Source organism: Hypomesus nipponensis, chromosome 2 (genome assembly GCF_054491055.1).
Source record: "Hypomesus nipponensis isolate SF chromosome 2, ASM5449105v1, whole genome shotgun sequence".
NCBI classification, from domain to species: Eukaryota; Metazoa; Chordata; class Actinopteri; order Osmeriformes; family Osmeridae; genus Hypomesus; species Hypomesus nipponensis.
In genome coordinates, this window is record NC_140362.1 from 4,396,429 (window position 1) to 4,421,221 (window position 24,793).

Below are 24,793 nucleotides of genomic sequence, written 5' to 3' on the forward strand. Positions count from 1 at the left end.
TTTGAGCAGGGTCGTGTGCGTGTGTGGGTTTGCGTCCCGGGAGGGGCCGTTTGTTGTGCGGCGCTCTGCGGCAGTGCCCTAATTGTGCGTCTGCTTTGCGGCGCGGCCCTGCTCGTCTTTGATGCCGTTTCTCAGGCACCAGTCAGCCTGCTGCCACAAAGCATGCTGCCGCTCGTGAGCATCCACTCACGTCATGGCGCGTTTGTGTAAAGCCTCGGTCGGACGACACCACTGTCACTCGCTGTTTTAACGGCCGTCCCTCTCCCACCCCCTCCACCCTCCACCCCTTCCGCCCCCCCCCCCCCTTCCCTTCCCTTCCGTCCCCCCTCCCTCCCTCCCCCCTCCTGGAGCCACGTGCTGGCTTGCCGTGTGAAGTCAGTCAGATCTGAAATATCGGTGGGGATGTTGGCTTTGTACTGCTTTGACTTTCATTCACGCTCCCCTCTCCTTTAATGCTCAACGTGGCGGCTGTGCGCGCGCACGGGCTTGTGTGCCCGTGGGTGTGTTTGTGTTTGTGCGTGGGCGTGGCCACACGCGGCTCATATCCGCGCATGTCGTGGCGTCGGCGCGTTTGCACATGTTTGCATTTGTGTGTGTGTGTGTGTGTGTGCGTGAGCTCGTCCCTCTGATCTCAGTTCCTCCAGAGTTCAGCCCCGACCAGCCCAAGCAGGTTCAGGTCCAGGAAGAAGAGGTGGCGACCCTCCTCCTGCTGGTCTCAGCCAATCCGGACGAGGTCTCCTGCAGCTGGCTGTACCGCAAAGAGCTGCTCCAAGGTGAGGGCTCGCCAGCCGTCTCCGTGACGACTCTATAAGTGGCCCGCGGTCAAGCTGAGCCAGCACACTCGGCGAGGATCGCCGGCGTCCAGGCCGTGAATAAAACATGGCAGGCTGGCTGGCGTGGAAGCCGGCCAGATGGGACTCTCATTACCCCCTCTAATGTATGCAGTCTAAATGAGGACGGCTGTCCATCTGAATACAACGCAAGCTCTCCACTCTCGGCCTCGCCCCTGATCTCCGTCGTCGAGGCTCTTTCTTTCTTTCGCCCTCTCTCTCTCCCTCCCTCTCTCTTTTTCTCTCTTTCTTCCCTTCTTTCTCCCACTCGCTCTTTCTTCCTGTCCCTCTATATGAATCTCTCTGTCTTCGTCTCTCTCTCTCCCTCGCTTTCTCTCTCTCTGTCTCGCTCTCTCCCTCGCTTTCTCTCTCTCTGTCTCGCTCTCTCTCTCGCTTTCTCTCTCTCTCTCTCTCTGGCTCTCTCTCTCTCTCTGTCTCTCTCTCTCTCTCTCTCTCTGGCTCTCTCTCTGGCTCTCTCTCTCTCTCTCTCTCTCTCTCTCTCTGGCTCTCTCTCTCTTTCTGTCTCTCTCTCTCTCTCTCTCTCTCTCTCTCTCTCTCTCACTCTCTCTCTCTCTGTCTCTTTCTCTCTGTCTCTTTCTCTCTCTCTCTCTCTCTCTCTCTCTCTCTCTCACACACACACACACACACACCTTAGAGAGGAGGGCTATGGTTGGACCGCAGATGGAGGTTTGTAACCACAGGTGTCTCTCTGTGCTCCAGAGGCGTCTGTGTTGGAGCTCTGCCAGAGAGATCAATCATGCAGGACCAGACGTCACTCAGAGACAAAAGGCTGAGAGACATGTGTTTAATGTGCCCATAATGAATACTAACTGCTCTGTGTGTGTGTGTGTGTCCGCATGTGTGTGTGTGTCCCTGCATGTGTGTGTGTGGGTGGATGTGTTTGTGTCCCTGCATGCATGTGTCTGTGTGTGTGTGTGTGTGTGTGTGTGTGTATGGACAGAGGGGGATGCTGCAGAGCTGAAGATAGTGAATGCGACCAGGAGAGATGCCGGCGTGTACACGGTCCAGTGTACCAATGAGCTGGGCACCAGCCACACCTCCATCACCCTGGACGTCCTGTGTAAGCAGCTTGTCAGGCTCCTCTTTGCACACCTACACCAGGACTGGCACACCTGCAGTAGCTGTCTGAATACAGAGCGCTCCATGGCCCCAGCCCCTAGGTCCAGCCCCTAGCCCCAGCCCCAGCCCTAGCCCTAGCCCTAGCCCCAGCCCTAGGTCCAGCCCTAGGTCCAGCCCCTAGCCCCTATCTCTTAGCCGTGTCTCAAATACACACAAATTGACAGCCTTATAAAGACATACAAACACAGACTGTCTGCTGCCATGCAGCCAGGAGAAAGAACAATCTGGAAAAATGGGATTCATTATACAAATACAGCCTCATCCCCCAGCCTCATCCCCCAGCCTCGTCCCCCAGCCTCATTCGCTAGCTTCCTCCCCCTGCCCTGTCCCTCAGTCTCCCTCACTGATTTTTTAATAACAGCAGTGTGGAGAATGTAGGTCTGAATGTTCTTCCAAAGCCCACAGCAGCAGCCAAATGGATAGAACGCTGCAGACAGGATTGGTCCCGACAGTTGTAGGTATTCATAATGTATGGAGGATTGTAATAGCTTTTATGGGTGGCAGTGTAGCCCACTTAACAATGTCGTTCTTGGTTAAATGGGAGACGCGGGTGGATCTCTGTGACTCTGGGGTGTGTGTGTGTGTGTGCGTGTGTGAGGGGGCTGGGTCTCCGGTGGTTCCTCCCGCCAGGAGCGGTCTGTGTAGGAACATGGGCTGGGGCGTGGAGGCACTAATGGTCTTGTTGTCGTGAGTGCATGATACCCACAGGGAGGACACGGGGGCGCACAGACACACACACACACACACACACACACACACAGACTGTACTGACATGGGGTGGGGGGCGAGATGGAGAGGATGGGGGGAGGGGGGGTGGACTGGGAGGGAGAAAGAGAAGGGGGAAAGTGGGGTAGAAAATGATGGAAGGAGGACCGTTGGGGGGGGGGAGAAGGCGGAGGGAGGGGTGAAAGGAGGTAGGAGGAGGGAGGAGAGAGGGAGGGGAGTGAGGAGGAGAGGAGGGGTGACCGTCCGTCTCAGGCGGCACATTCGCGGACTCTCCACTTAGTTGGATGTTAGGGGGTCGTGTAATGGAGGTTGAGGAGAGCGTTTCATTCACAGCAGGCTGGATGGTCTCAGGACAGGCCATGCAGGAGAGCCACAGGGTGTCCGAGCAGGTCCTAATGCCCGCCCACTCACCTGCTGCTCTGTGTTCCAGACGCCCCCAGCGTGAGGGCTGAGGTGAGCCCTGTTTACGTGGACGTGGAGGGGACGGCAGACCTGCTGTGCGTGGCGGACGCCAACCCCGTCCCTTCCGGCATGTTCTCCTGGGAGTGGCTGGTGAGGCGTCGGAGCAGCTCTGACACACACACACACGCACAAACACGCGCACACGCACACACCACACGCGTGAACACTATTGCACAGACACACACACACATACACGCAGGCTCACAGACACACACACCCGCGCACACACACCCACATACGCACACGCACGCACACACTTTTATTTCCTTTATCTGACCTCTTTCCTATTATTCTATCCTTTCTTACCGTTTATCATTCCTCCCTCTAAATGCGCAGACGCTCCATATTTCACGGGCTCTAACTATCCTTCCAGCCCACCTCTCCCCGTTGCACTCTCTGCCCAAATCCAGAAAAATAGCTTTCATTACAGCTCTCCGACTAAAGGGCACATTTGTCAACGTACCATGGGCTCCGTATCTGCTGCTCGCCCCTTGGCATTTCTCCCTGTCCTGCTCCTTCTCTCTCTCTCTCTCTCTCTCTCTCTCTCTCTCTCTCTCTCTCTCTCTCTCTCTCTCCCTCCCCACCCACACCCTCCATCCCCTCCATTCCTCCAGCCTCCTATTGTGTTGCTCCTCTGGCCATAACCCTCTCTCTGCATCCTCTCTCTCCCGGTCCTCCTCTCATTCCTCTGTTCTCTGGCTTTATCCTCTCGTGTGTCCCCCCCCCCCCCCATTTTTTCCTTCCTCCGCATCCCTCTCTCTCTCTTCCGCCCCTCTCGTTCCTCATCTCTCTCGTTTGCACTCATGTCTTTACCGGTTTCGTCCTCATCACTGCCCAGTCTCCATCTTCCTTCTTCCCCTTTTCTCTCCTTCTCTCCCCCCCCCTCTCTCTCTTCCCCCTCTCGTCCTCCCTTTTTTGGTTTTCCAAATGCCCCCTCTCTTTTTTCTTCTCCTTCCCTGCCTCCCTCTCTCCTCCCCTCTCTCCTCCTCCCGCTCTCACCCCTGTCCTCCCTCTCTCCTCCTCCCGCTCTCACCCCTGTCCTCCCTCTCTCCTCCCCTCTCTCCTCCTCCCGCTCTCACCCCTGTCCTCTCTCTCTCTCTCCAGGGGGAGACGGACGGAGAGATGGAGATTGGGGAGGAGACCCAGAGGGAGGAAACAGGCCTGCTGACCATCCTGGAGGCGACCCGGGCCTCTGCAGGGCGCTACCAGTGCACTGCCGACAACGGCATAGCGCCCCCGGCCAGTGCGGAGGTGGAGCTGGTGGTGCGCTGTGAGTCGGCCATGTCAAATCCCTGACTGCAGGCTGAGCGTTAGTGTCACATGGTGCACACGGTGTGTTTGGGCGCGCATGACCATGTCTAAATACATGGGCCTCAGTCTGTGTGTGCGCGCGTCGGTGTGCGTGTCTACATGTGTGTATGTCTCATTGTGTTTGTGTGTGTCTGTGTGTGTGTGTCAGTTAAGCCAGAGATCCAGAAGGGGCCCCAGTGGACCAAGGTGGCCAGTCGGGGGGATGGCACCAGCACAGCTGAGGTGGTGTGCCAGGCCGAGGGCGTCCCCAGGGTCGAGTTCTCCTGGGCCAAGGACGGCGTGCCCATGGACTTCTCAAACCCCAGGTGACGCTGCTCTTTCATCTCCTTCGCTCCCTCTCGGTCTTCCCTTTTGTGCTTCTCTCTCCTTATCTGCCTCTTGCGCTCTCCATCTCTAGATCTTTCTCACTCTGTATTTTGAGCTATCTCTCCATCTATCTCTTTATCTCTCACAGTACCTCTCGCTCATTAATTCCTCTCTCTCCCAAACACACACACACACACACACACACACAACCTGACTTTCACACTTGCGAAGATATATTTAAAACGTCAACATTTGCAAGTTAGTGTGCGCTCGAGACAGCGATTGCATATTCATGATCCTTGATAATTATATTTGTTTTCACAGATTATCTGTTCCGGCCTTATTTTTACCGTTGAATCCAGATTTAGGACATGTTTTCCTTAGCTCGCCCTGTTCTAATGCCTGTTTAATGCTTCCCTGATGTGTGAAATGTTGTGGCTTAACTCACATCTGCCACCCGCCAGTCCCAGTTTTCTCACAGGTAGCATCTTAAACACTGACGATGACAACACCAGTTTTTGGGTGTGAGGAAGACGGCGGGAATTTGCCGTTGGGTCTCGGTGTGTGTTTTCACGTGCGTGCGTGTGTGTTTGTTTGTTTCACGCTTGCGGTTGTTCGTTTTCACCTGTGCGTTTGTGCTCGTTTTTTACATATTTGCGCATCCATGTTTGCGTTTGTGTTTTCACACGTTGGTATGTGTGTGTTTTTCCCACGTGTGTGTGTGTGTGTTCCCCAGGTACGAGGAGCAGACCGTGAGAGAGAGCTTCATCCACACCAGCACGGTGAGGGTGGTGAACGTCAGCGCCGCACTGGACTACGTGGTTTTCACCTGCGCCGCTCGCAATCCGCTCGGAGAGGATTCCCTGGACATCCAGCTTCTCAGCACCAGTATGTCTGTCTGTCTGTGTGTCTGTCAGTGTGTGTGTGTGTACGCATGGACGGAAGCAGGGCTCTCAAGTCTCGTCGGACGTTGGCCGTGAGATTGCCGCACGGGTCAACATTTGGGGCGGTTGTCCGGTATCCGGGAGGCTTGGGGGGGGGGGGGGGGTGCTGGTGTTTCGGAGACATTTCTCAATACTTAGGTCACTTTTTCAAAACTCTTCACACAGTTCTCCTGATGACTCTCAGCTCGACACAGCAGTTAATTTCACATTCAAAATGCACTAAAACTACCAAATCACTTCATATGTGTCTCAAATCAACTCATTCTTCCATAACAGCAGTTAATTAACTTCACATTCAAAATGCACTAAAACTACCAAATCACTTCATACGTGTCTCAAATCCACTCATTCTTCCATAACACTAGCAAAGGTTGACAGCCAACAAACACACTTTGTCACCCACAAAACAATGACCTAAAAAACACAAACGACAGGTAGCATTATACAATGTTATCTTATGTAAAACATGGACACTTCTCTACTGTTTAGAATTCACTGTCATATATGTTTACTGGAATGAATCAGAATCAGATCCAGTATGCTTCAATATATTGTATGTCTTTTTTGCACTGAGTAATTCCAGAATACAATCATTTGTATCCACACCATCCACTGACACAGATACAATAGGACTGCTACTGTAATGTACTCGGGCTTCTGAATTTGGCCACAGGTTCTCATCCACATCACATGTTATCCAGGGCAATACAAAAGAATCTTCTGGCGTGCCTGATCCATCCCTGGCAGTCTTCTGCTGATATGTCCAGGCATCCAGCATTCATTGCCTCCAGGTGGGACATTTGATCATGTGGATGGTGGTCCTAAACCTTCCACCTCCATGAGGAAAATAATTCCTCTATGGGGTTGAGGAATGGAGAGTAAGGTGGGAGGAAAAGTGCCCACACCATTCTGGGGTGGGCTGCAAACCACTCGGTGACTGCACGGGAGTGGTGACATGCCACATTGTCCCGTACAAATGTTGGCTGATTTCTTCTCTCTGCATCCCAATTGAACAGTTTTGAAAACAATATTTAAGCATGTGCAAATTGGCTTGTAGGTACATAGAGTTTTGACTGTTGTTGTGTAAAAGTGAGAAAATAATAAATGTAATGTGTGTGTGTTTGTTTGTGTGTTTGTATGCAGGTGTGTACGTGTGTGTGTGTATGCGTGTGTTTTTGTGTATGTGTGCACACATGCGTGTGTGTGTGTGTGTGTGCATGTGAGAGCGTATGTGTGTCTTTGTACATATAGGTACGTGTGAGTGTGTGTGTGTATGCACAGGCATGTGCATGCTTTAACAAAACGCCTGGTTGAGACAGCTAATTGGCCAAGGTCAGAGGTCAGTTCACAGGTCAGATCATAATGATGCACGACACATCCTCGCCGCCTCTTCTCCCATTGCTCCTAATTTGGCAGTGTGGTGTGTTGTTCGCAGCGATATCAGTCGTCTGCAGCGCCGTTAGAATGGAGTGGGCGGGCCCCCAAGCACAGTCTTCTCACAAGACCAGAAAGCTGGTTCTGGGTGTGTGATCCTGAAGCAGTCTCATTTCAATGCCGTATCTCTCTCTTATCGTCAGCTTATAGAGCAGCTCCCTCCCTCCTTCCGTCCCTGTATCCCTCCCTCCCTCCTTCCGCTCCCTCCCTCTCTCTCTCTCAGATAAGGTGGCAGTGATATGCTTTTCTCCATCTGTGCGCTAAGGCAGAGTTGCCCCCCCCCCCCCCCACCCCCCCGGTGAAAAACGTATCCCTACGCCATCACCACAGCCGCCATCCCCACAGTCCAGCCCCTAGCTATCACCACAGTCCAGCCCCTAGCTATCACCACAGTCCAGCCCCTAGCTATCACCACAGTCCAGCCCCTAGCTATCACCACAGTCCAGCCCCTAGCTATCACCACAGTCCAGCCCCTAGCTATCACCACAGTCCAGCCCCTAGCTATCACCACAGTCCAGCCCCTAGCTATCACCACAGTCCAGCTCCTAGCTATCACCACAGTCCAGCCCCTAGCTATCCCCACAGTCCAGCCCCTAGCTATCACCACAGTCCAGCCCCTAGCTATCACCACAGTCCAGCCCCTAGCTATCACCACAGTCCAGCCCCTAGCTATCACCACAGTCCAGCCCCTAGCTATCACCACAGTCCAGCCCCTAGCTATCACCACAGTCCAGCCCCTAGCTATCACCACAGTCCAGCCCCTAGCTATCACCACAGTCCAGCTCCTAGCTATCACCACAGTCCAGCCCCTAGCTATCACCACAGTCCAGCCCCTAGCTATCACCACAGTCCAGCCCCTAGCTATCACCACAGTCCAGCCCCTAGCTATCACCACAGTCCAGCCCCTAGCTATCACCACAGTCCAGCCCCTAGCTATCACCACAGTCCAGCCCCTAGCTATCACCACAGTCCAGCCCCTAGCTATCACCACAGCCAGCTCTTGGACTCATTTAATGTTTACCATAAAAGCGTGAAATACAATCCAATGTTCCCCGTGTTTTTTACCCCCCGCCCTTAATTTTTTTTTTTTTTTTACTGCCGTGAATATTCATAATTAATCTGACGCAGCGATAATAAATTTTATATGCTTCCTTATCATCAGAAGGCCGGAGTGGGAGAGAGCTACTGCTGGGTTCTCCCCCTCGCCCCCCCCCCCCCTCGCTTCCCTCCTCCTGGGTTTGAAGATGGAGATACTCACCCTGTTGACCTCTCTGCTGCACCATCACATGACAGGAGCCCATGCTAGACCGATTTATTCTACCAACTGAACAGCCGGAAGCCAGAGTCTGTCCTTCCACTGATGTTGTTTCACTCTTTCCATCCATCCATCCCTCTCTCCCCCCCCCTCTCTCTCCCCCCTCCTCTTTTCTCTCTCTCTCTCTTTTCCATTTGTCTGGTTGATCTCTTCTGTCTCTCTCTTTCTCTCTGCCTCGTCATCCTTCCTGTCTTTCTCTACTTCTGCCCCCTTATCTCTCCTCCTCTCATCTCTCCCTCCTTTCAATCCAACTTGCTCTGTCTCTTTCTCTGTCTCTCTTTCTCTCTGTCTCTGTCTCTCTGTCTCTCTCCCTCTCTCCCTATCTCTTCTCCCTATCTCCCTCTTTCTCCATCTCTCTCTCCTCCTCAGATCATCCAGACCCACCGTCAGGGCTCCGTCAGGTCGACGTGACCCACAACTCGATCACTCTGGAGTGGATCCCGGGCTTCGACGGGGGCCTGGAGCAGAGGTTCAGAGTACGGTACGAGACATCCTCATTCGCTCTCCGTCAAAGACACCCCCAGGCCGCCATTTGGCGCTTCCTCATCTGAGGCGTTTGATTGGCAGATACCGCTGGGCTCAGTCTGCCAGCTTCCTGTACGTGGACGTGCACCCTCCCAAAGCCAACGTGTTCGCCGTCACCGGCCTCTCCCCCGCCACCGCCTACAACCTTTCCGTCAACGCCCTGAACGCCATCGGGGAGAGTGGCTACGCTGACAACGATGCCGTTCTCACCATCACCACCAAGGGTCAGTGTGGAGCAGCCCCAGCACTGGGGAGCACCTGAGGTGTTTTCCGAGGTCCCGGTTGTCTCTCTCGGCACTGCCCGTCGGCAAATACCTGCACTTCTACTCGGCAGGATGGTTTGTGTCTGTGGTCTTGCAGGCACTGTGGTTGTGTACAATGACTCATTTTCTAGCTCAGTTTTTCTCCTTTGTTTCCTTTTACCCCACAGAGTCACTGGAAAGTGTGGTTGACACGGAAGAACCAGGACGAGGCTCAGAGAGTAAAGTCCTTTTTTTGAAACTCTCCTAAAAGCGTCTTCTTCTTTTTTGTAGGCCAGTGGGGAAATTGGTATTTGCGCTTCACCTTGCTTCATTTGGTGAAATCATGTTAATGTATGCACCTCTGAGGCAGTAACTGTTTGCTCTTTGAAAGAAGCCGTTGTCATGGCACCCGGTCGTGAATGAAGCTTCATTCTCTTCTGTTAGTCTTTTATCAATATTAGAAAAAGGAGTCTTGTAGAGGCAGCATAATATCACCTCTTGACTCTGACCAGTCTTCGTATTTCACTATCATCCAAGCACACTCCAAATGACTCACCTCTCACCACACAATCTCCTCACTGAATCAGCTTCCTGTTTTCATTTTTGTTTTGATTGTTATCGCAGAGGAAAGTGATCTGTTGACTTCCCTGTTGGTGTCCTTTGGGGTGGGCGGAGTCTTGCTGCTGATCAACATGCTGGGATGCTTCCTGGTACTCAGGTGGAGGAAGAGGCGGGGCCAAACAGGTAACCACAGCAACATCACCTGTTTTTCTCGTGAACCGCCGACGTCACGGTCAGAGAAACAATCGCCTCGAATCCCGGTCCAGCTTCGTGAAAACGACTCTGGGTCGCCATGTCTCTTCCTCGCTTCCTCTTCCCCTCTCCCTCTCCATCTCTCTCTCTCCTTTTTTCCTTCCCTCCGTCCTCCTCCTCTCCGTCTGCCACCCTCCCTGTCTTCGCACACACACCCCTCGGCTACGATCTTCATCCCTTCTCTCCCTTTGTCCATCCCTCTCTTTAACTCTGAACCATTTTAGTTCCCTTGAAAAAACACTCCAATCCTCAGTTCCTGAAGCCTTTACCCCCCCCCCCCCCCCCCGGCCCCCCGTCTCCCTCCCCCTCCCCCTCCCTCTCCCCCTGTCCTCCAGAGAGTCCAGGAGGAAGTGTGCCGGAGGAAAAGAAGAGTGAGGAGGAGAGGTGAGTCCTTTTCCCAGGCTACTGTGTGTGTAGAGGGGCGGAGCTGAACCCTGACCCGCAGATCAGCACCCAAAACAGCGGAGGCGGCAACAACATCCGATACGCAGGAACACAAGCACACACACAGCGCACAACCCACATGTGAACACACACACACATATACAGGCACGCTCATATCTATATGTTTATACCCACACGCACACACCTACACACCCACCCTAGAGGAGCCAAGACCCTGTAGTCTACATGAATGTCACCTGAGAAGTCAAGTCCCCCGCAGCACAGCTGCAGGTGCTGTGGTTGTGCTGCGGTTGTGCTGTGGTTGTGTTTCACCTCCTGCAGGTGTTGTGGTTGTGCTGCGGTTGTGTTTCACCTCCTGCAGGTGTTGTGGTTGTGTTGTGGTTGTGTTTCACCTCCTAAAAGTGTTGTGGTTTTGTTGTGGTTGTGTTTCACCTCCTGCAGGTGTTGTGGTTGTGTTGTGGTTGTGTTTCACCTCCTGCAGGTGTTGTGGTTAGGGTTAGGGTTAGGGTTAGTTGTGTTTCACCTCCTGCAGGTGTTGTGGTTGTGTTTCACCTCCTGCAGGTGTTGTGGTTGTGTTGTGGTTGTGTTTCCCCTGCAGGTCCACCCTGTCCACGGTGAGCAGCTCCAGCAGGTACGAGGTGAGGGAGAGGGTGAACCCGGCCGCCCAGCGCACCCTCCTCATCGACTCGGGGTCCGAACCGGACGGCAGCATCTACGAGAGCTACGGCGCGGTGAGGATGGGGTGTGGTGGGGGCGAGGGAGACGGGAGATGAGAGATGGGGGGGGGGGGGTTGGGGGTGGGTGAGTATGGTGTGAAGGGGATGTGGATAGGGGTGAGTGAGGATGGGGGTGGGGGAGTGGGGGGGGTGAGGGGGTGGAGGGAGCGGGGTGTCGACAGCAGGTGAGATAAGATAAGCGAGAAAAAGAGGAGAATGTCTGACATGAGGAGGTGCAAAGAGACGAGAGCAAAGACAGGCTGCAAACAAGACGGGCAGAAAAAAGTAAGTGGAAGAGGAGAGCAAAGGGAGAGGGGGAGGGAGAGAGGGAGGGTGGGAGGGAGGGAGGGAGGGAGGGAGGGAGGGAGGGAGGGAGGGAGGGAGGGAGGGAGGGAGGGAGGGAGAGAGGGAGGGTGGGAGGGAGGGAGGGAGGGAGGGAGGGAGGGAGGGAGGGAGGGAGGGAGGGAGGGAGGGAGGGAGGGAGGGAGGGAGGGAGGGACGGTGGGCCGGAGGAGAAAAGGCCAAGAGGGGTGCGATCATCTGTCAAAGGAGGAAGTGGAGGATTCTGGTGGAACCGGGGAATTGGAGAGAAAAACGAATAAACACCTTTAGCGAATCTCCGAGACGCTCCGGAAATCAATAGCTCACAATTAGCATTCAAAATACACATCGATCTCTCCCAAATTATCATTTTGCACTTTGTAAAAGGCCAGCCAGGACTTGAACCGCCAGGAGTAAAATGTTCAGTGGGAAAAGAGTGTTCTGGGTTGTTGGAGGAGGCAGTATCAAAAGCTCCCTCTCCTCAGAGACAGGCGTTCGCTATCTCCCAGTTAGATAACAACAGATGCGTTCTATGTCAAGCTGCATCCTTGGAGTCCCCCATGTGGTTACACACTTTTAAACACACCACATTATTCCCAAAGTCATGATCGCCGAACGTGGGCATGTGGCTTTGAACTCTCTGTTTCCTCTGTGCTCGCTGACAGGAGACTTCTCATTATTACTACCCCACCGGTGACTGCCGGCCCTCCCTCCTCCCGGTTCTCGAAGGCCCGCCCACACACGGTGAGACGCACTCCTGACATTCAGTACGTTCGCCATCCCCATGAGGGAAGGATATGTAACACAGCCACTGGGAGCAGATGTGCCTTTGAGCAAAGTGCTAATGTTTCGTATTGTATTTCCTGTTTACTTTCTGTCCACTCTCCATTGCTCTCCATGGATGGGGGTGGGGGTGGGGGGTGTCGTGGCATCCTTGGCTGTTCCAGGGGCCCGCTACCCGGGGGGGAGTCACGAGTATGAGGAGGTGAGGGACTGGGGTCTTTACCAGGACGTCCTGCCCCCCTCTCTGCCCCCTCCCCCCTCCTACGCTGGACCCAGGGTCCCCCCGCAGGGGGTAGGCAGGAGACCCCCTCTCCTGTACCCAGAGGTCAGTCGGGAACTGCTCTCCCCAAGTCAATGTGTCTGTGACAGTTTCCTGCCGTATGAATATTTCCTGCGCATTGCCTCCGATGTTGCTGACACAACGTTCTTTCCGGCAGAGAGGAGGGAAGGCCACGGCTTTCAGGGAGCAGCCAATCAGAATCAACGATCGGACGGCTGACGGGCCACCCCAGAGAAGCGATTATGACTTGCCCTTTGAACTTCGGGGAGAGCTGGTGTAGTGAGGTTAGACCTCGATTTGATCAGATGGATCCAAGTCCAGACTCTCTCATGCTGACCTCAAGAAGTGGACTGTTGTTTGGTATAGGCATTGTATAAGTGTGGTCATTGGGGTGCGGCATAGTCATTTAGCATATCTGTTGCTGTTAAAATCATCCTCTGTATTGTTGTTTTCATTCAAATAACCGAAAGAAAATGATAAAAAATATATAATCATCTTGGTTTTGTGTATGTTTCTGTCAGGAAATGACCTCAATATGGACGTTGTTTGTTTTGTCTTGTGAAACATCACGGGATCATCCGTGATTCCTCAAGCCGAGTCCTGTGGTGTTTCTATAAAGTACTTTATGTAGCACGCTGAATCCTCCTCACCGACGGGCTCTTTTCTGAAATGTCACCTCATCAAGGTGACAGTCGGAGCCAGATGGAGAGGGAAGGAGAAGACGAGGGTTCTGGAAGCTTCAGCAAGCATCAACCATCCAGCGTGTCAGGAAGTGATGCCGTCAGTTCTTTAAGCCTCATTGATCCTTCACCTCACATGAAGGTGGAGGCTTGTCTTTTCCAGCGCCCCCCCCCCCTCCCCGACCCCCCACAAACAGCCCCCACTCTCACATCCCCACGTTCTGCACACCTTACCTCAACCCATCCTATGCGACCCCCCCCCCACACACACACACACACAACCACACACACACACAAGCACACACAAATCACACACAACAGTTTACTGTACCTCACGGAGAGGTAGAAACAGGGAAACAGTGATGACAGAGTGAATGTGTGTGGGTGGGGCTGGAGGGAGGGTGGGGTGGGGTGGGGGGGGCAGCCCCCTGTGCTCCAGCTGGCAATGAGACTGCCGTGCGGCCACCGTCGCAGTGGCGCCCGAGCGGAACAGCCCCCAACTAGCGCCTGGCTTGGGGGGCACAGTGGCCTTTTCCAACAATCTGCTGTTGACACGCGTCGCCCCGGGCGGAGGAGGACGCCAAGGATGAGAGCCCACGGACGCTGTCCCCCGCTTCTCACACACAAAGAGATCGCACAGCCCTCCCTGTTTGACCCCCTCCCTTCCTCTGCCAGTCTCTCAGCCCCCCCCCCCCCCCTTCTCCCCCGAGGGTGAAGCTCCACAAAGGCTTACTCGTGAGCTTTAATTGAGCGTGATAATGTGTTCTGAAGGTAAAGCCATATCTAAGGGCAGACCTCTAATCCTGTTTTCTCTCAGATTTAACTTGAACTCCCAACATCTGAGAGAGAGAGAGGGAGACAGACCAGGCAGGCGATTAGTCTCACCATGAGACTACAGCGAGAGAAGGAGAGAGGGGGGGAGAAAGAGGGGATGGTGAAGTTGACTTAAGCTGCATCCTTCTGGAACTATTTCTGTACAAACATCTTCAGATAACATTCTAGGACTCCTTTTTCTATTCGGAGCTCATAGCAAGAAAAATCAAGATATGACCAACTTAAGTCTATTTCCGGGTAGCTTTTGAGTTACAAAGAATATTTCTATGATTATCTGGTTGAGTGTGACGGCTGTTTTGCGTGTGCGTGCGTACATGCACGAGACAAAAAAAAACACATAGCATCCTTCTTTACATTCCTGCAAACCAGAACTCGATGCATGCTCCATGCATGCTCCATGCATGCTCCATGCATGCTCCATGCTTGCTCCATGCATGCTCCATGCAGCATGCATAAACCACACATGCAGTCACCACACAGTTCCCAAATTTTCCTCATGCTTGATTTGTCACACTAGTCTCATGAGTGTATGCTCGCGCACGCACATACACACACACACACACACAATGTATACACACAAACAAGCACACGCCCACACACAGTTGAAGGAAAATATAATATTTACTGTTTTCACCCTGGAAAAATATTACCAGCCAGTGGTTCTATTTTAATGAGGATGATTCAAGAGTTGTTCTATTTCTGGTTCAGCATTCCCCTGGTGTCTCCTCTAGATTGTAATGCTACATTGACAGAAATGAATCTACCTGGAAGTCTTGTGTGCTGATGTGAACGTAAGAGTGGAAATATTGACACCTATTTGGGACGTGATTGTGGAGCTGAGGGTCGTCCCTGCTCCTCTCCTTCCCCCGAAACACTTTGCCTTTGTTTCCGCACCGTGCACTGATTACCAGGAGATTAATCCTCATGATTCGGCCGACTGAGGCTGCTGTCTCTCAATTAGGTGTGCCATTCTCCATCACGAGCTGTCAAGACTCATTTGTGTCATTATGGAACAATTGTTTAAGTTCCTGTCAGAGTGACTGGCTTATTCATAAGAAAGGCTGTTCTCTCCCGGCGCATCATGGCGAAGCGCGCAGGAACTGTAATCTGCTAAATTGAAGGTTTGACAGCTCAATACCGGACGTCAACGTCCATTTTTCTTCTTTCTCGTGAAGCGCTTTTTGATGTATTATGTGCAAGAGAGGGCCCCGTCACCGGGAGAACTCAGTCTGCCTGATTGGACTGCTTAATAGAAAGCGAAACAAATAGTTTAATTAGCCCAAATTTTGTAGTTTGTATTCTGTGTCATTTTACTTGCACGACACTTGAATAACATAGAACTGGAGTTGAACCGAAATTGATATGGAAAAAAAATGTACGCACGATTACAAATGCTAAATCATATTTGTGGTTGACTGGTACCGATGCACGATCTGTCACCTGAACTGTACGTGGAACAACACTGCGCCTGGCCAAACAAAAACCTTTCTCTCATCCTCTATAAACTATTATCGTGTACGTACTTGAGCAACTGAACCTGCATTAGCTATGCAACCTGCCTGACTATCTTTTGAAACATGATTGAGCGAGAGAGAGACCTTAAAGAATGGAAGAGTGGCGAGTGAGAGGCAGCTTTGAAAGAAAAACAGGGCGAGTCGTTAATATTTGATGAAATCTAATATTTGAAGCGAGCTAAAACTAAAAGAGCATTGTGAAACTCGTTAAATATAGATGCTGGCTAATGGCTTTGATAGTTGTCCTGACCAAGATGAGGAAATGCAGGAGAACAAACCAGCTCATAAACATCGTGCTTCAAGCAGGGTCTTGTAGTCCTGAACATGAAGCCTTAATGACATTTGCATGTGGGATCTAAAAGCCTAATAAGGCCTTCAATAGATTTGACATTGACACATCCTAATATCAAACAGCTGCATGAACCAAGATGAGGAAAAAGTCGAGCACGGGCCTGTGAGCTTTGTCTTTAAACACGGCGGCTCTGAAACGTTAGCGGGAAGTATCTATGTCTTCTCAAGGTCCCCCTATGAGGCCTGCACAGCTGCCCCTCAGGACACATAAACATTACGCTGCTGTTCACTGACTGGCTTCAAGTGGTCTCCGAGCAGAAGAACAAGATGAATGAAACGAGCGTCTCGCGGTCAGCGGTGTGCCTCGGCTGGAGGCTCAGCAACTTCGGAGGTAGAGGCCGTGACTAGGGAGTGGGGGGGCGGGGGGTTGAACGGGGATTGGGAGGGGAAAGGGTGGGTGTGGGGGGGGGGGGGTCCAAAATGCCACCCCTGACCCCCCCGTTTTGAAGACTGTGGCCTTTGTTGGGCCGCCTGAATCAGGACCTTTGTCCATTGTCTCGAGCCTGGACTGTTATGCCTCCATGGCATAATCTTGTGGGGCTGAAGTCAGTCCGAGACCGCGGCCCCTGCCTCCAAGCATCCCTCAGACGGCCTGTCAGCAACCCTCCCCTTTAACACTCAATTTATGCAGGCCCACAACCAAACCTCCTTAAAGGGGCATTACGCTGTCTCTGCACAGCCATTTGGCGGACAGAGAATGGAAATATTGTGCTTCTCCATTCAAAACGTATGTAAATGATGGAGAGAAGTGCCTGCTAAAATCTCGTTTCATCTGTCACACGAGGCATGACAGGCCATAAACGGTTTTCTCGGGAGTGTTCGTATGACACATTCAGAGAGACAGTGTGCCGTCAAACCCAGAGAACAAATGAGTGAAACGATGAACACGGCTCACGTTCAGGACTCAGAATGAGAAAGTGGTAGGAGACTGAGACACAGAGAGTGGGAGAGAGAGAGAGAGAGAGAGAGAGAGACAGAGAGAGAGAGAGAGAGAGAGAGAGAGACAGAGAGAGAGAGAGAGAGAGAGAGAGAGAGAGAGAGAAGTGAACGAACAGGGTGAGGAGGAAGTGGTGAGCAGATGGGTGTGGCTGAGTAACGGTTGTTCTATCGGTCTGTATTGAGCGATACGGCGTTGGGACTCAGTACGTGATGCCCCGGACAGACCTACGTCATCTCAGCATGGACACCAAGGTGAGCCCAAAATATTTCGTACCCAACAATGTTTTCCCGAAAAGGAGAGAGAGAGAAACAGACAGACAGGATAGTATACGGACAGACAGACAGTTAGAGAGACAGACGTTTAGTCAGACAGACAGTTAGAGAGACAGACGTTTAGTCAGACAGACAGATGGACTGACAGCCATCAGCCACATGGAGAGACAGACAGACAAGCAGTTAGTCAGACAGACAGGCAAACAGACGGACGGCCAGACAGACAACAGACAGACAGACAGACAGACAGACAGACAGACAGACAGACAGTATTATAGATAGACAGACAGACAGACAGACAGACAGACAGACAGACAGACAGACAGACAGATAGATAGATAGATAGATAGATAGATAGATAGATTGATAGACAGACAGCCGGCCAGACAGACGGCCAGACAGACGGCCGGTCAGACAGACAGACACAGACAGACAGCCGGCCAGACAGACAGATAGATAGACAGACAGACGGCCAGACAGACAGATGAGGCAGACAGACGGGGGGCGGAGGGGAGAGAGAGGGTTGACAGCCCAGCCCGGGGCACACGGTGCCCTGTCTTGACATATGCTTCAGAGTGAAACGAAGAACGACACGACCTGCTAATCTGAGCTGTCAAACCTCATGACGGCCCCTGACGTTCACCTGTCACAGCGGCCCCGGCCCTCAGGACCTGCTGCCATCAGGATAGGTCAGGGCTGGCGTCTGGGCCAGGGCCAGATACACTCCCCCGGCCTTCTCATCCTCCCCCTCCTCTCATACCTGCATCAGGCAGAACTAGGTCACGGAGACGCACCTCGGACACCGACATCTTTGCTGTTTCGTAGCAATAGAGTACATCAAAAAAATGTGTACTTCTTCTGCTTTCGGTCCAGTACATTTGCATAGCTATTGTTTTTTTTTAAATGTTGGGCAACCATGTGGTTCCAGAATGCATGAAGCTAATTTGATGTTGCGCGCTTGATATTGGATTGTTCTTTGACTTTGAAGCCTATTACGGTGGCAGTGGATCCGTCAGGGGCAACGCCTCACGCTACAACTGTACGTTTAGTTGTCCTGACAGGATTGAGATTGATGAAGGGTTTTAAAACTCGAGAAACTGCAACAGAGACTCTTGGTGAGGCACCCCCCTCCACCCTGCGCCTTAATCACGATTGGGTTTCATTCTATCACTGTGAAGATAAGATCATATATAGAGATACTAGTATGCAATACTATGGGTTGTTTTTTTTTAAATCCAATGTGGATGATTGCGTGACCAATCCGTGACCCATTTCGTAAATGCAGAGGAAGTGTTACTCACGAGGTATAGATAGCACAACTTCCTGTTTGCAAACAGACACTCTCTGTCACACACGCGAGATCCTGATATTGAAACTGGGGGGTTTCAGGGTACAATTTGTTCCCCTGTGAGTATTTCCACTCAGTCTTACAAGCCTGTCACTTCTCTCCACATGACTCATATTGCGTCGAAGGATTCTGAGCAAACTGTTGAAGAAAGCAGCCATTGCAGAACCATTACAGCAAAACCATTGCAACAGCTTGTTTTGAGACCTGTTATCCCTGTAATTGACAAGGACACATTGTTGTTTGTGTGTGTGAGTGGATAGGGGGGCGGAGCGGGGGTAGGGTAGGGCATGATTGTGCCTGAATGACTGCATATGAAGATCTATTGTCCTGTGGATGTAAATAGACTTTAGTTTGTGTGACTGTGTGTGTGTGTGTGAGACAGTGTTCTGGCATGTGTGCACATGTGTGTGGTAATGAGGCCCGATAGATGCGGGGATGTCAAACGTCTTTAATCCATTGTGTGTGACAGTGGCACCCTGATGGCATTCTCCCAGTGATCTGTATTCACTTCACTTGTCACCTGCTCCTTATCTGGCAGCTTTCAGCTCAGAAAGTGGGGGTCAGCTTTAAAGCTGCATTCATTCCAGGCCGGACCCTGCGTTCATCGTAACGAAAATTGAAGCCGGTCTGCTTCTTTGTTTTTCTTGTAACGCTTGTCTTTTGTTCCCTCCCTTTTTCCTGTGGTTGTGTTTCAGATTCTCTGCGCGTGCCAGCTTCTTTACGCGTGCGTTCTGTTACAAGGTGGGTTTGCCGTCTTTCGGGCTAGCATTCTCGTCCAAGAAACACACACACAATCATATCCTCTAGTTCTCTCACTTCAAAAACTGAACAAGCATAGATTTATAGACGATTTACGTTTTTTTCAGAAAACAGGTCAGAGTTCCAGTACTGGATCCCCTTAATTAACAAATGGCTGATTGAGCTGAGTAGATCACTGTGGTCAGATGTAGATTTAGTTCTGATGCTGGTGTGTCTGTCTGTGGGGACCTTGAGTGGGTCTGCTGATGTCTGTCCCTCCAGGGGTGGATTGGGAGATGCTAAGTGACAGTCTGGATTAGCTTCTCTGTCCTGGAGAGCAGACTGGCTCTGTTCACCAGCGCTTCCAGAGAATCAGCTCTTTCTAGTTGCGCTGCTCAGTCCACGTACACAAGACTATTATTATGACACACTGTCCATCCAGTTACAACACTCCTTTGTGCCCTCCCTCCCTCCCTCCCTCCCTCCCTCCCTCTCTCTCTCTCTCTCTCTCTCTCTCTCTCTCTCTCTCTCTCTCTCTCTCTCTCTCTCTCCCTCCCTCCCTCCCTCCCTCCCTTTTCTGACAGGTTCAAGAGCTCAATCTGCTACACCTGGAATCGGACCGGTGAACTTGAATGTCACCAGTCCTCCAGTGTCCACCGGTACGACCTGTGACCTCATTGCTGTGGTGTCGCTGGGTTGCAGATTCAGGGAGCTGAGCTTTTTACACTGTTTCAGTTTCTCAACCATGAATCAAAAGGCCTGACCACCATGGGCTGCTTTTTAATCTGTCTCATTATGAGGATGAAGACGAGATCAATAGCCATAGACCCCTTTCTGCCTGCTGTTTGGATTTAAGTGCACTCTCAGAAGTAGCTTCAGAAGATTTTATTAATTTCTAAATTAAAATTTGATAAGACCCTATGATATAAATCAAAGTTTCACTAAACAAAAAGATGACTTACTTTTCAACCTTGATATGCCTCTCATTTCGTTTCGTTCTTTCAGGCAATAGAATGGACAACAAGACTAGCTTCACCTCAGGACCCCCACCTCTCAATGTCTCAACCATTGCTTCTGCATCAGGTGGAGTCCTGTGTCTGGTTCAAACTGTGTTCACATCCATTCTTGTCCTTTCTTCTCCTCTCGTTCACTCTCTCCCTCTGTGCTTCGTTCCCCAGCATTGCCCAGCCAGTCAACACCGACAGCCAAGCCCTCCTCTACCTCAGGTATTTAAACTAATAAACTACAGGCTGTCAGCAGGTCTATATGACCAACTCCTTATGGGGGGGGGGGGGGGGATACGGCAATGAATTCTGGGATATTGAGTTTTCCCTATTCACCATTTATATCCTCCCTATCAGGGATGCGTGTAACGTCAGACTCAATTAGCAGGTCATTAGAAAATGTTGAATTTCCCAGTCCTTTTTTTTAGATAAACCTAAGAGCTCAGGGTTCTGGAACTGCAGAGAAGAGACAGAGCTGATACTGATGGCTGTACAAAGTGTCTCTAGACATAGAACTGCCATTGAAATGTTCTAAAATTCATTTCATTTAAAGAGTAGAAAGATGAAGACATGCACCTGGACATAATAAGATGTAATTATGTATGGGTCCACGTGACAAAGATAAGGAGTCGGTGTGCCCCAGAAAAACGATGAACAGAGTAGGTTTACCACTGCATAATAAGTAAGGCTATTATAAAAGTTCAATCCAGTGGGATTGCAAAGTTACAAATCAAACAAAAATCCTTCGAGTTCATATCTAAAACAAACCCCAAAATGCTCTTCCATCTCTCCATATTTACAGTGACATCACCCAGTCCTTCAACAAGACTTCCCACCAAAAAGACCACGGTTGCCTGGGGTAACTAAGCAAGAACACTCACCATACCTGCCATTGGCTCTTTCCTTTGGTCGTAATCTCATAGCAGACTTGACAGTATCAGCCCTCCCAGTGTCCCTGGCTGGGTCTGTGGAGGAGAGGGGAACAGCACGCCTGGCTCCCTGTCTCGCCAACAGATTAAGGCTCGATTGTTCCTCACGTTTGAGATTAGAGGTGTCCCTGTGCACTGGGGCTGGGTTAGGCTGTTGTGCCAGAGATCTGATGTCACACATCAACAACTCCTCAGAGGATCCTGTGAGACACATCTGGGATATCTGATGTGTGTCCCTGTCACAACACTGTCACCAGTCTGTACTGTCAGTCCCAAAGTTGCGATGCCACCAATAGATAACTTCTAAACGTGTTTTTCTTTGCTCGCAGACGACAAATGGAATGCTCCATTTACGTACGGTAAGCTCAGTTCAAGTCTGTTCTCAAACTTACCCACAATTCACTGCCAGCCCCCTGCAAAAAAAAAAAACACATGTTGATTTGCACGGAGGTGGGTTTGTGGAGTTCACACGCCACGCTCCAAGATGTTAGCAAGTCGTGTAAAGTATGGCAACTGAACGTCCGCACGTCTGGTGTGAACTGTGCCTCTGTCCAGACTACACCAGCCTCCGCGTGGCGGGGCTGACGGTGGCAGCCGTGCTCTTCATCCTGGGGATCATGATCATCACCTGTGAGTGGGACCACTACCGCACCCACAGGACTCCTGTTACACAACCCTGATCACAGCAGTCTGACAGTGTCCCTCTCTCTCTCTCTCTCACTCTTTCTCTCTCTCTCTCTCTCTTTTGCTCTCTTTCTCTTTTTGCTCTCTATCTCTATTTCTATCTCTTTATCTCTATCTTTCTATTTCTATCTCTCTCTCGCGGTCTATATTTATTTCTCGCTTTCTGTCTCTCTTTGTCTCTCTCTGTTTCAGGTGGTAAAATAGCCAGGATCCCCAAGTGTCACGTCAGTAAGGGAAAGTGAGTAGTTGCATCTCCCAACCAACAGTTAAACCATTTTAACATGCATGCCGGGTGCTCATGGTTTGGTATCATATCTCTACAACGCCATACAGAGGATGATTATCACATGCAAATGAGCAAATAGGCCCAATATGGAGGCACAGTAGATTCGTTCGTTTTTCATGCACCATTGAACAAATGGTAAGTAAAAGCTTGTGTTGAGTCTCCTCCCAAGATCCTTCATAGTGGTTGAATAGAACAACCGTTGGTGTGATGACTAATGGATCGCCGACAGTATGCGGTTGCTCAAGACGTTTGTTAAAACAATAAAGGATTGCCAGGTCAACCATGCGCAGATCTGCTTATCTTTCTTTTCACTAAATGAACAGATGTTTTGATATTTCCATGTGATAAACTGGTGTTTTCCCCACCACTATCCTGTGTTGTTCACCCAGGTCATACCAAGTCACCAGGAATTAACCAGAGGAGAGACTGTGGAGAGGGCCTGGAAGCCAGCAGGGACACTAACAGACATTGTATCAACAGTTCTGTATGTGTGTCGAGTGTGTGTTCTTCCCTAGTAGGCTACACGCCGAACAGGAACAGAGGGGTTGAAAAATACAGGACAAACAAAGGAAACATGAATCATGCTGACAAGTGAAAAAGCAATGTGTTATCGTCCTGTTCATCTTTGCTAAATGTTGTTTCCATGACATGGCTGGAAACTGAACTGAAATTTGAATTGATCGTGATCTTCTGGATAACGAGGAGATGATTCATATTTGAATCACACACCCAGCCCCCAAGCAAGCTGCTTCTCTTTCCAAGTTGTCTCTGTTAAAAACCTTGGAATCAATAACAACACTGCTCAAGAATTCCTGTAAAAAGGCAAGAAATCTAAAAGTCGTCTCACTTCCTGTTCATTCACGCCACAGTTTGAGCGGAATCTAAAAATAAACCCCAACGTTTCCTACAGTCAGGTGCTGTGCGTTCTTTACAGAATGTTAAGTGTGTTTAAGTGCTAAGCCTCTTAGCTTTTTCCTTTGAAACGTAGATCAGTGAAGCCCAAGAGTTGTCTGCATCCACTTGAACACAACACCTTTACAAACTCGTTGTTTAGCAAGAAGACAAACACATACTGAGACAAGTGGAGAGAGCGGAACACGTTTAATCTTGGAAATGGAGAGAATGTAACATACAGAATTGCTATACTAAACTATACAATACTTTGCTATACTATGCTATGTCGATTGCAACACAGAGAGAGAAGGATCTATAGAAAGAAAATGTGTTGGTTTATGTTGTGTGAACAGCTGTGCAAATATATGCCGTTAAATGGGTGATAGGCCACAATGGCCTATCTATTGCAAGATCCATAAAGGTTAGCATCCATAGATATTGAAAACTAGTATTTCAGCATCAAAGCAATGTTGCCGTAATAACATGTACATGATTAAAAATCCCTAACTTAATATGACTGCTTACTTCAAAACATTTAGAATAAATTGCATTTAGATATAGAGGTTATATATAAATCAAAATCTCATGACACAAATATAACACAAGAATCTTTCATATATTCATTTACATTGATTGCATATTATATAGTTGTGCAAAGAGCACCATCCCTGAAAGAGATCACAAAAATAAAGACTAGTTAACATATTCATAAACCAACAGAAAGCCTTCTTTCGAAAAGAAGAAATATTATTCTAAAATAAAAAAATATATGACAATAAATGAATTTGAAAGCAGACAGGGGCTGTGTTGAGGGGACCTGCATGCTGTAGGGCTGGCTTGGTCAAGCACGGCCAGAGATAAAGAGAAGAATGAAATGAAAAAGGAGACTGGCCAGACTTCTGCACAAGTGACAAATCCATGTAAGCCCTTACCACTTTGTTTTTGGTTTAGTTAAAAAAATATGATATATACATATACTCCCGCATAAAATTAAAAAAAAACTTTTTGTAATAGTAACGTCAGATAAGACGAGAGAGACGAGCAGGACATAATTAGATTCGATAATTAGAGTTGGAGACGCTTTTGCGACAGAATGTTGCAGCGTGATTTCATGGCGCATCTCCGCTGCAGCACAAGGCACTGATCTCTGTTTGATTTTGGCATTGTTGTTTGTTTGGTCGAACAAGCTTGCTCTTCAGCAACAGGAAACATTGTTCGGTTCTGTTTCGAGTTATTTCTGAGGGAGAAAAGAATCCCTTGCAATGAGAGTGTGGCATGAACACAAAGAAAGACCTCAAAGAAAGATAAATTGAAATGCTTTTGTACGGTACAGACTACACCGGATTGGAATATTCTTTTTGAAATGCTGACTGTATTAAGTTTACTAGGATGGAGGTGATCAACAGAAAGACCACATGTACAAACACTACAGTATGTACAGAGGACATAGACACAAAAAACTACCATAACAGGCGGCTCTCCGAACCCTCGCGAAACAAAAGAGATGGGCCACTCTAATTCAGCAAGGCACTAGTGAAGGTTGTCGAGTGCTGTAAAAACCTGGGGAAAATGGGTTCATTCTGAACCACAGGTGCTTCTGTACCTGAGAATCTGGATACCAGCCGAGTCCTCCCCCAGTCTCACTGCTGCCCTCCTCCCTGGACCTCACCCCTGGACCTCCTCCCTGCACCTCACCCCTGGACCTCACCCCTGGACCTCACCCCTGGACCTCCTCCCTGGACCTCACCCCTGGACCTCCTCCCTGG

At 50.3% G+C, this 24,793-nt stretch overlaps 2 protein-coding genes across 2 annotated transcripts in view; both read left to right on the forward strand.

The window, feature by feature from the left end:
• Positions 1-12,983, forward strand: part of nphs1 (NPHS1 adhesion molecule, nephrin) — a 36,463-nt gene extending 23,480 nt beyond the window's left edge. Inside the window, exons 16-30 of the mRNA XM_084707293.1 lie at positions 636-773; positions 1,792-1,911; positions 3,127-3,248; positions 4,263-4,428; positions 4,618-4,774; positions 5,512-5,663; positions 8,838-8,949; positions 9,036-9,217; positions 9,424-9,474; positions 9,860-9,979; positions 10,384-10,432; positions 11,052-11,184; positions 12,156-12,234; positions 12,438-12,598; positions 12,711-12,983. Coding sequence (XP_084563419.1) covers positions 636-773; positions 1,792-1,911; positions 3,127-3,248; positions 4,263-4,428; positions 4,618-4,774; positions 5,512-5,663; positions 8,838-8,949; positions 9,036-9,217; positions 9,424-9,474; positions 9,860-9,979; positions 10,384-10,432; positions 11,052-11,184; positions 12,156-12,234; positions 12,438-12,598; positions 12,711-12,833 — 1,865 coding nt within the window. The 3' untranslated portion in view covers positions 12,834-12,983. The remainder of the gene's footprint in view (positions 1-635; positions 774-1,791; positions 1,912-3,126; positions 3,249-4,262; positions 4,429-4,617; positions 4,775-5,511; positions 5,664-8,837; positions 8,950-9,035; positions 9,218-9,423; positions 9,475-9,859; positions 9,980-10,383; positions 10,433-11,051; positions 11,185-12,155; positions 12,235-12,437; positions 12,599-12,710) is intronic.
• A 3,831-nt stretch (positions 12,984-16,814) lies between these two features.
• fxyd5 (FXYD domain containing ion transport regulator 5) lies at positions 16,815-23,539 on the forward strand. The gene is made up of 10 exons (XM_084702677.1): positions 16,815-17,123; positions 19,188-19,233; positions 19,815-19,889; positions 20,236-20,313; positions 20,409-20,456; positions 21,037-21,093; positions 21,493-21,522; positions 21,719-21,793; positions 22,040-22,085; positions 22,523-23,539. The coding sequence occupies exons 1-10, from the start codon at positions 17,082-17,084 to the stop codon at positions 22,545-22,547; spliced, it is 522 nt and encodes a 173-aa protein (XP_084558803.1). The 5' UTR covers positions 16,815-17,081; the 3' UTR covers positions 22,548-23,539.
• The last annotated feature ends 1,254 nt before the right edge of the window (positions 23,540-24,793 follow it).